Source organism: Lottia gigantea (genome assembly GCF_000327385.1).
Source record: "Lottia gigantea unplaced genomic scaffold LOTGIsca_67, whole genome shotgun sequence".
NCBI lineage: Eukaryota > Metazoa > Mollusca > Gastropoda > Lottiidae > Lottia > Lottia gigantea.
The window spans coordinates 126,429-138,083 of NW_008710284.1; the positions used below are offsets into that span (position 1 = coordinate 126,429).

At 30.6% G+C, this 11,655-nt stretch overlaps 2 protein-coding genes across 2 annotated transcripts; one reads left to right on the forward strand and one right to left on the reverse strand.

Moving 5' to 3' along the window:
- Positions 1-1,123: 1,123 nt before the first annotated feature.
- On the forward strand, positions 1,124-9,625 carry LOTGIDRAFT_235577 (hypothetical protein; the record flags this gene model as incomplete). Its single annotated transcript, XM_009064988.1, has 21 exons — positions 1,124-1,251; positions 1,417-1,571; positions 1,714-1,792; positions 2,079-2,157; positions 2,353-2,536; positions 2,672-2,793; positions 3,427-3,615; positions 3,952-4,101; positions 4,292-4,437; positions 4,953-5,051; positions 5,268-5,380; positions 5,621-5,978; positions 6,194-6,344; positions 6,523-6,612; positions 7,704-7,826; positions 8,073-8,132; positions 8,362-8,530; positions 8,692-8,833; positions 8,972-9,094; positions 9,267-9,417; positions 9,503-9,625. The coding sequence occupies 21 exons, from the start codon at positions 1,124-1,126 to the stop codon at positions 9,551-9,553; spliced, it is 2,862 nt and encodes a 953-aa protein (XP_009063236.1). The 3' UTR covers positions 9,554-9,625.
- Positions 9,626-9,994: 369 nt separating this feature from the next.
- Positions 9,995-11,639, reverse strand: LOTGIDRAFT_235578 (hypothetical protein). Its single transcript, XM_009064989.1, has 3 exons — positions 11,072-11,639; positions 10,726-10,837; positions 9,995-10,549 (listed from the first exon to the last, which is right to left on the reverse strand). The coding sequence occupies exons 1-3, from the start codon at positions 11,155-11,157 to the stop codon at positions 10,421-10,423; spliced, it is 327 nt and encodes a 108-aa protein (XP_009063237.1). The 5' UTR covers positions 11,158-11,639; the 3' UTR covers positions 9,995-10,420.
- Between the last annotated feature and the right edge of the window lie 16 nt (positions 11,640-11,655).

Here is an 11,655-nt window from a genome sequence, read left to right on the forward strand (position 1 = left end):
ATGATCAACTAGAACACAAGAGAAGAAGTTTTATGTCATATTCGAAAGAATTAGAGAAATATATCTCTAGATATAAATGTCGGCCCTCTGATATTAAACACTGGCCTCACGGTCCATATTGGCCCCGATTTCATCGTGGATTAATTTTAGAGACTCCACAATTTATTAAAAATGATGTTTCTTATATTGAATATTTTCATTCTAATGTTGAAGGTATTAGTATGCTATCATCTTCACAATGTCAAGCTATTACAAACTTCATCTTCACAATGTCAAGTTATTACCAACTTCATCTTCACAATGTCAAGCTATTACAAACTTCATCTTCACAATGTCAAGATATTACAAACTTCATCTTCACAATATCAAGCTATTACAAACTTCATCTTCACAATGTCAAGCTATTACAAACTTCATCTTCACAATGTCAAGTTATTACTAACTTTATCTTCACAATGTCAAGGTATTACAAACTTCATCTTCACAATGTCAAGCTATTACAAACTTCATCTTCACAATGTCAAGTTATTACTAACTTTATCTTCAAAATGTCAAGCTATTACAAACTTCATCTTCACAATGTCAAGATATTACAAACTTCATCTTCACAATATCAAGCTATTACAAACTATATCTTCACAATGTCAAGCTATTACAAACTTTATCTTCACAATGTCAAGCTATTACAAACTTTATCTTCACAATGTCAAGCTATTACAAACTTTGTCTTCACAATGTCAAGCTATTACCAACTTCATCTTCACAATGTCAAGCTATTACAAACTTCATCTTCACAATGTCAAGTTATTACCAACTTCATCTTCACAATGTCAAGCTATTACCAACTTCATCTAATATCTTGACTACAATAGCCACCTTTTTTGTATATCGATTTGCTGAACGCCAGCGAATACAACCAATCAGTATGCTATAGATAGATGTTAGAATTTGAAAAATCTTGAGTTCTGTTTGCGTAAAATTGAATGAATAAAGTGCTACATCATGGAAAATAGAATTTCTAGAAGATGAGCTCCAGTCAATGTAATGTATTTGTATATTTTCAGTTAGTTTAAAAACAGTAGAAAAACAAACCACACAGTTCACAGGTAGGTGGCGTGGAATAATGATTGTCTACGATTCAGAGAGAAGTCAGCGAGATTACCTGCCTCAACCAGTACCTGAGGGTTGCTGTCCTAATCTAGTGTTTGAATCAAGGTTTGAAAGTGCTAATCTAAGACAAGCTAGACGAGTGTAAGTTGATTAATATTAATTATTGGGTAAGATATATCTCATCTAAACACCGCATATCTTAATCAGTTTAAATTATAATTAATATGTTCTGAACATATAACTATATATGAACTAGTATTAAGTATGTTTTGGGTATATAACCTGTATTTTCTATGTATTTTCTAGTGGTCAGTTTGAATATGAACTAGTATTACGTACAGATCTTTACACCAACAGACATACCCAGTGGTATTATTTCAGAGTTTCTAACGCTATCCCTGGTATAACTTATAAATTTAGAATTGTTAATCTTCTCAAACGAGACAGTCTTTATAACTATGGTAGGTTTACATTCATTCATTCATGACAGGGCTGTTGTTTTAACATGCTTTTACCAGTCATGGCTGACTAATTATTTATTGATATTGTATATTAAAGGTATGAGGCCACTATATTGATATTGATTGTATTGTTATTTTAAAGGTATGAGACCACTGATCTACTCTGAGAAAGATGCTAGAGAAGAAGAGATTGGGTGGAGAAGAACAGGTCATCATATTAGGTAGGGTAGAGTGATAGAGTAGAGTGGTAGAGAGTAGGGTAGAGTGGTAGGGTAGAGTGATAGAGTAGGGTAAAGATTAGAGTAGGGTAAGGTATGGTAGAGAGTAAGATAGGGGCTAGGTATATTAAGTTGTATCACTGTAGTTAAGTAATTTTATTATTTGTATAGTTAGATTGAATACTATAGGCCTACTGAGTTATTGTGGGAATTATTCTGTTAGATTTCTCAGTGTGTAGCAGATTATAATATACACTCACCTACTACATCAAACTTGTCTCTATTTCAGTTATAGTAACAATATAGTGAACCATACGTGTCCCTTATTAGAGAAAGGTATCAGTTATTACATGTTGGAGTGGCAAATGGTAAGAGTTTATGATACTGTTTTCTAAGCCCTGTGTTATTGATGCTTCAACAGATTTGAAGATGGCAATAGGGTGTAGTGACTGGTAAACTAGCTGTTATCAAGTTATTAAGTTATATATTATTAGAGTTAAGGGTATATGTTTTTATTTTATTGACACTCTGTATTAAAAGAGTTCAATCATTGTTTTATTCAGGAGTTTCCTCATGAAGATGATACCTATTATATGGCTCACTGTTACCCCTATACGTTTACTGATCTTAAAGAAGATGTGGACACTCTACTAGCTGACCCTGATAGACAACAATATATCAAGAGAGAAGTTCTGTGTGAAACACGAGCTGGTAACAGTTGTTTTCTTCTTACCGTCACTAACAACAGTGAGTCTATTTTCAAATTCTTTAGTATTAGAGGTTATTACTGACACAAGCTTCAGTTATTTTATCTTGAGAAGGATTAAAACCTACAACACCTTATAGACTAATATTAAAGAAATATTATTATTTATATTGTAGAGATAAAGACTAGAAAGAAGTTTGTAGTAATATCAGCTAGAGTTCACCCAGGAGAAACCCAGGCTAGTTGGATGATGAGAGGATTATTGTATTTTATCACCAGTCAACACCAGTCAGCTCAGGTCAGGCTTGTTTTCTTATATTAGAGGACAGGGTGTAGTCCAGACAGTTAATACATCATTTACATGGCTATATCAAATTGTGAAAGATTTGGTTTGATCAAGGACCAGCTGGTAGATGAACCTAAGTTATCTGGTAGACAAGATCTTGATGAACCTAAGTTATCTGGTAGACAAGATCTTGATGAACCTAAGTTATCTGGTAGACAAGATCTTGATGAACCTAAGTTATCTGGTAGACAAGATCTTGATGAACCTAAGTTATCTGGTAGACAAGATCTTGATGAACCTAAGTTATCTGGTAGACAAGATCTTGATGAACCTAAGTTATCTGGTAGACAAGATCTTGATGAACCTAAGTTATCTGGTAGACAAGATCTTGATGAACCTAAGTTATCTGGTAGACAAGATCTTGATGAACCTAAGTTATCTGGTAGACAAGATCTTGATGAACCTAAGTTATCTGGTAGACAAGATCTTGATGAACCTAAGTTATCTGGTAGACAAGATCTTGATGAACCTAAGTTATTGTTGTTGTAGAGTAATTACTAGTGTTTGTCTAAGAACATGCTTGAAGACAGGATTTTCTCTGAACTAGAGTTGTTATCCTAGTGAAATATCAATCTTGTTTTCTAGAAGTTACGTGATACGTGTATATTTAAAATAGTTCCTATGTTAAATCCTGATGGAGTTATAGTAGGTAATTATAGATGTTCATTGGCAGCTCGTGATTTAAACAGAAATTATCGACATCCTAAACACGACAACTTCCCTACCATCTATAATCTTAAAAACATGGTGGAGAATTTACTACAGAAAAATCAGGTAAGTTAGAATCAAAATAAACAATAAAAACTGAAACTTAAACAGAATAATAATAATTATAAAATATCCTGGTCTATTGATAGTAGAGATAAAACCTAGACAAATAAAACTAAACTATACAATCATTAACTATACTATCATTAATTCCCCTAAACACACGTCTTTAAACAAACGTTCAGAACTTGTCTTGTAATGTAGACATGAGAATAAGTTCTACTTGTCAAACTTCAGTAGGGACTTAGGCTGCATATAAGTCAGTTGTCTGAAGATCTAGCGTGAAACTCTGAGTATCAGTATTGATGAAGTTAACACTATGTTTATTATTTTCTCCACTAGGTGGTGCTGTATTGTGATCTACACGGACATAGTCGTAAAGAGAATGTATTTATGTATGGTAATAATAAAGAAACGTCTGGGTGTCCTGGTCAGGAAGCTATCCAGTCTTTTATATCAGATCGAGTTTTTCCCTGGTTGATGGCCGTCAAGGTAAGATTGACATCAGATAGTGTTTAATTAGGAGACATCTCTATTAAATAAACCAAGTACTAATGATTCAAAATGTAAAACAAAATCCAAACAATATCGGTTAATAGCAGCTAATGAACTTTTTCTATGAGCTAATAAAATAGTGATGTTATTTAATACATCATTGTATTTTTTATTCTTTCTATTTCAGTCTCCAGAAAAGTTTTCATTTAATTCGTGTAAGTTTAAAATTAAGCGCTGTAAAGAATCAACTGGTAGAGTTGTTATGTGGAGACAAATGAAAATACCCAACAGTTTTACTCTAGAAGCTACATTTAGTGGTACAATTCTTGACAAGTAGGTTATTTTCTTATATTTGATTAAATTATACTGTTTCAGATCCATGTTTCTCTTGTAATTTACATTGTAACATGTTGAATATTTAGATCTAGCTGTCGTCATTTTAACTGTGGTGATTTTTATTAATAATTTACATTGTAACATGTTGAATATTTAGATCTAGCTGTCGTCATTTTAACTGTGGTGATTTTTATTAATAATTTACATTGTAACATGTTGAATATTTAGATCTAGCTGTCGTCATTTTAACTGTGGTGATTTTTATTAATAATTTACATTGTAACATGTTGAATATTTAGATCTAGCTGTCGTCATTTTAACTGTGGTGATTTTTATTAATAATTTACATTGTAACATGTTGAATATTTAGATCTAGCTGTCGTCATTTTAACTGTGGTGATTTTTATTAATAATTTACATTGTAACATGTTGAATATTTAGATCTAGCTGTCGTCATTTTAACTGTGGTGATTTTTATTAATAATTTACATTGTAACATGTTGAATATTTAGATCTAGCTGTCGTCATTTTAACTGTGGTGATTTTGAAGATATGGGTAAAACTTTATGTGAAGTTGTTTTAGATTATCAGACAATGGAACAAGATACAGAGTAAGTCAGTTTTCATTCAACTTATCAGTAAGATATTTTAACATAAGCTCTATCTCCTTGAAGCCAATATGATACAGAAAACTTCATTTATTTTATTTTGAATTGGTTCACACCTTTCAATCTGTCTGTGTTAATACTTCCATTAATTATTGTAAAACTGTCTCAGTGTCTAGCTTGTTGGATTGTCTTTTATTTTTATTATTGTTATAATTTCAGGTATAAAAATAAAGTTATAGCAGGATTAACAAGGGCAATAACTCATCAGATACTAGCTAAACGTGGGTTATTACCTAAAAACATGCAGCTAAGAGATTTACATTCAGGGAAAGGTCAGTATCTATTAACTGTTTAATTCAGAGAAACTAAACATGATTTGATGTGATACATGTTTCAGGTTTTTAAATATTTCAATTGTGTGTCAACAACAAAGAGATCTCTTAATATATCTTAGATGTTTGACGTTAAATAGAAAGTCTATAACATGTAAGATAACACCCATCATATTTTATAATACGTGATGAATGATGTCACTGATTTCAAGGGAGGTAATATATATATTCTATTTATAGTATCAGATTCTGGTATATCAGTGGAAGGTTCAGACTCCAGTACTGGTTGTCAGACAGATAACGATAAACCAGCTGACAACCAATCAGAATTAAATACAGCAGACGACACAGCAAATACTCAATTATCATTGGCTACACAAAAACAACTTATAGTTCAAAATGGTAGACATGTACTTGAAAAACAACAGACATCCAAACTTTCAACGGAAACTTCAAGCCAGGAGAAGATTGTAAAGGGAGATAATTGTAAAGTAGAAGATGAACAGAAGATACTAGAAGAGACATCTCTTAACAGTTTAGATGGTTGTTTAAATATTTTAGCTCAGTTAAATGTTTGTGAAGCTATGTTAGAATCAGAGTAAGTTATAATCTAAAATTACTCACTCCTGTTAATATGTGTTTTATGAGAAATCATTAGTAAGCTATATTAATTAATAGAATATAATAATATGGTATGTTATATATATAACCATTAGGAGTAGTATAATAACTGTTATTAATACAAGGTGTAAATTATAATTATGTATGAAGGAGATGAGATTTTATAATTAATTATAATTCTTGATGTTTTAGTTCATCAGATAGTGACAGTGAATCAGAACCTGAAATCAAACCACCAGAAATTAAACAACGTAAGAAAAAACGTAAATCTAGAAAACAGAGAGATAGAGAAAATAAAAAAATTGAAAATGAAAGAAAAAGCAGTATTATTAGTAATAGAAATGTAAGTTTAATATTTGGACTGTTTATTGTGTAAGTTTATAATTGACTATTCTGTCTAATTAAAATCTTCCTCAAGTCTAACATGTTTTAAACCCTGGAAACAACTATCAAACTTTCTTTTTTTAACTTACATTATCAGCACCTATTTTTCACTATCTTTGTATTTTTGCACCCAACAGGCACTTCCTGTTATAACTGGACGTGGTTCTGTTTCTATGACAACTAAAACTGAGGTAACTTCTGGTATCAATCCAGTCAAAAAACAACAGGTATGTTTGGTTGAAACTTGTAGATATCTGCTAGCTATTCTCTTTTGACCTGAGCTTCTTTACTAAGCTTTTAAACTAAGCTTTATAATAATAGACTAGAGCTGATTTTTAGTTACTGAGACAAATAGGAGCTGAAAGTTTTTCTGAGTTGAGAAAATGTTGGTAAAGAATCATATCTCTGTAATCATTTGGTTTAACCTTGGAACAAAATTTCTTAGTTTGTAGGAGTTTTAGTCAGTTGTAGTTTGCTTGTTGATTTATGAGAGTTCACATATCTATTTGTACAGAAAGAAGAATATTTGATTAATCTAAATTCTACCTATTACCAGCCTTCTTTCTCTAACTTTGCTTTCTTTTTATTTTCCTGCTGCTAAAATAGAGGAGATTAAACTGGAGGATTCAAAGTTTAAATAAACCATTAGATAAACACTGGATACAACCAAAACAGTTTAAACTTAATATGACTAGTACCTTACTACTTCCTAATATGGTCAACAGTCAATTTCCCTGGATTACTTCCAGAACTAAAGACAAACTTTCTAAAGCTGCTAGTTTTAGTTGTCATAGTAACCAAAATCAAATTGATGATGCTGATTATTGTTGTTTTAAAATGCCACCACGAAAACTAAAAACAAAATGTCTGCCGCAGAAACAGATTTCATTGGATGATTCAAACTGTAGAAGACCTGAGTTTAATCGACAAGTATTGAGGTCTCAAGATGAAATATTAGATATTCATCGGTCTTATTTATTAACCAATCACACCTGGAGAGATTATTATTTTTTATATGATTTTTACCCCAAATCATAAACCTCAGTATTTGTGATATTAAACGTGTTTTATTATAACCTGATGATGTGTTATATATATAAATAGACCATAGTGCTAGACTAGATCAATATCTTGTTTTCTTATTGTGTTTTATCTTATACTAATATTCACCTCTAACACAGTAAGTATTATCACCATATCTTATATATAACTACTATTTATTATCTTTCAATGAGGCTGTTTTAAATGAAAGTGTGTTAAAATCTCTGATGAATAATATCAAACTAGTGATATCTACTGGTATATCTATATACTCCAGGGAAACATAAAGAGATTAGAACAAGTTGTAACTAACCAACAATTTATTAGTAAATATCAAGGTAGAACAAACGGAGGTTTACCGTGTTTCACTGAAGAACGTAGTATGGAGAGAGCTGCTAAGGTATAAATTGACAGTCTTATTTCTTGTATTACATCTACTAGTCTCTATGGTTCTGTTGTTTTAACAACTAAAATAATAGAAAATAGACAAGTTAATACACATCAAAAGTTTGGTTATAGAAAATAGTGTGAGATGGTGATGAGAAGTCTCATAAAAGCACTGTCCAAGGTCAGAAATTAAAGATGTATTTGAAAGTTTGGTGTTAAGATATAAGTTAATTAGAAATGACTAATTGTATATTTTTAGAGAATGGCCGAGTTACAAAGAAGATCAGAAGAAGGAAAAGAAGAGGAATTGTTACTTTATGTAAGTTTTAACTCAAATTGTTTTGTTTTTTATAGAATAATATTATTAACTTTAAAATGCTTAAATCTACAACTTCTTACCATTTCTTATCCTCTATTATATATTATATAGCTTACAGTACAGATAGTTCTAGTGTTTGATATCTATATTCTATGCTTTCCTCTCTGCTTTGTTTGATGTTTAGGCTAGTAGTAGATTTAGTGTTTTTTTTCTATTTATTTTACTGTAGTATGAAGATGAATTTCCGTACTCACGAACTATGTCTGGTCTTCCTCTACAGAGAACAGTTACTGAGGAAGAATTTAACAAGAGAATTCAACTTGCTCTACATGAAGGTACATCTAATTTGACTCAGACTCTAGTTGGTAACAGTATTAAAACAGTTTATACTCATACAGGTAAGAGTTGAATATAACTATTCTATTATTTTATATAATCTATCAGGAAGTGACTAAGATAGAAAATAAAGATGTCAAGTTATTTATTTATTTATTAGAATAATATCACTATTAAAATCATATTTCATCATTATTATGACAATTTTATAATTCTTATACAGAAAGCAATGGTGGAGGAATGAAAAGTGAAAGTTATTTACAAGGTATACAGCAATCTCCAAGTTTTAGCTTGCCAATAACGTTTCCAATGGTAACCAATAATAATAATAATAATAATACACTGAACAATCTACAGCCAGAAAGGTACGTCTCGTGTTTTATTATTTCTAATTTTTCATGTTTTATATTTTAACATTTTAACACACAAGAAATTTTCTATCAATAATTTAGAAGAGATTACTCTGCTGTAGAAACATACTGATATTTGTTGTTTATTTTCAGTTTATCTGATGATACAGATGATGTATTAGAGATTAGAAGAGGAAGACAGAGTATACCAGTTACTGTACAGAAATCACCATATCAATATAACATCTCACCTACTTCTAAACATCATCAAGGGAGGTAATGTACTACTAATATTATACCAGTTACTGTACAGAAATCACCATATCAATATAACATCTCACCTACTTCTTTATACCAGTTTAATCAATCTTTGATATTAAAGATACTCATTTCTATTTTATCTTTATAATAACTGGTATTTTTCACTGGTTTTATTTTTATATTATAGATCTGGTTCAGTTTTACAATGTTCAAGTCAGAGTAATTCAACAACTACGTCACCCTTAGTTACATCAGCCATCTTGAATAAATCTAGCAACCAATCTGGTAACCATAGTGACAATAATATTCAAATATCAAACTTTCCCAATAAATCATTAGTAAGTTTATATTTTAAACTTTTAAAAAATATTTTCTATTTCACCGTTTTCAGAAAGCTAATTCCTTAAATATCTTGAATTTCAGATTGGCAATTTAAGGCGTTCGCATGTCCGGCATGTTACTAGTGGTGATTGATGACGGGTTGGAATTTTAGCAGATAAAATTTGATATATTACTCATAACATCATTAAAATATCTATATCTCTCTGAGAATTTGTCATCACTGAAATATATATACTAACTGAAGTATGTATATCTCTCTGGGAAATTCTCCAAGGTAACAAAACAAAACAGTAATAAATGTTAAAAGATTAACCAAACCTTAAGATCAACTTATTCAAACTTACCAAATATTGCACTCTTAGTCCCTTGACCTGCTTTATAAATGTATCCACTTGGCATCATATAGTATGTAATTACTAGTCCTAATACATATACTGGGGGGAAACCACTAGGGAGAAACTGGTAAAGGGGAGGAATCTTCCTAGATTAGATAAATCACCCTGACCTCAACTACAGGGAGTAATTCAATATATTGCTTCACCCTGACCCTGAACATAATAAAAACAACATGTTTACAAAATTGCACTTTATTTTATCACTGTTGACTGGAATTTATTATAAAAATACATCTCTATATAAATATAGATTATCAACTTACTAGTATAAACTTTAATCATTATATTGTGACAGATACCAGAACTACTTCTTATAACCTCAGCATTTTACTTACTTTGAAATATTCTCATGTTTATAAGACACAGAAAGATGATTAAAATAATATATAGTAAGTATAATATTTCAACAAGTCAAGGATGATAAGGTAGGTGGGTTATAAAACAAATAAAATACCTTCAATTCAGAGTAAATTCTTTCAGTCAGCAGTGTTATAGATCAAAACTTTCTATAATTATACATGAAACAAAAATTATAAAAACAAAATAAACCTCAAATTTTAAACATTGACACAAAATTGATCAAACGACTTATTTTAGTTTTTCCTCATCGTACAAATATACTGGTATTAACTTTTAAATCAACATGTCTCATATCTAAACCCCAGGCTGGTGAATCCAAATAAAGATCAAATATTTCTTCTGAACTTCCATGTCTGGTTAAAAAATATATATTCTGAAAAATAAAATATATAATCATCATATGGTCAGGACTTTTTAAAATTCAATTGTAGAGAAGGTACTGGTAAAACCATGACTCAAAATCTACTGAGTTTATTTAAGAACTAGAGTTAGAAAACCGACACCAGACCAACTCTAGAGAAAACTCTAATTATTATAATAAACACCTACCTGATATGATCTCCAGGCTATATTAGCTTGTAATATAAATAATCCAATAAATAAACTAAAACTAAATATAGCTAGAAACTGTAGAATAGCATCATTCTTCTTTTCAATATTTCTAAAACAGAAAAAATATCATTTCAAATAACAATGGGGAGATTAAAGGTTATATTTTTCTCAGTTGGACTTTCTGACCAAATTAATTCCTAGTGGCAATAGAAAACTTGTATTTGTTTATTTAGAGGGACAAAAGTTAATAAAATCTAGTCCAGTAATTCTGTGTTTGGCAATCATTTTATTTCAGTCTAGTAGAACTGTAGTTATTTGGTCTAAAATATAGAGAGGGTTTTACCTTGTTGGCTCTATTCCGTCAACACTGCAATCATTTAAACTCACAGATTCACAATCATCCGAGCTATTGTCTTCAGAAGAACTCATACTTTACAAATAATATTTACATTTTCTCCTCAAAAATGTCTAGACCGGAAGTAGCTCTTCATTCTGAAGTCTTGAACAGTCAGTAGTCAATTTGTCCCAAACTACAATCTGCCGAAAACTATAAGTTTATTTCGCCTCTTTCTATTCACGAAATGATAAAAGGTGTGATTTAATTTATAGAATATCACGAATGAGTTATAAAATTAATAAAAAATTCAAATATAATAGCTTATTCAAGATCCGTCCGAAATGACTCGAGGGCGATTTGACTGTGATACTGCAGTTAAAGATGGCGTCTGAACAGTTGAGCCCAGTAAAAGTTTCCTCTCAATATAATGGAAACGAGAAGCAGAATGGTGTTATTCAGGCCCTTCTCACAGGTAAACCTTTAATCAAATTTATATTGAATCTTTTAAGCCAAGAATAGAATGCTGTCAGTAGTCTGTGGCTTTGAAACGGACAGCTGTCTTGTGTTCAACAATAATTAAAAAAAGGAGG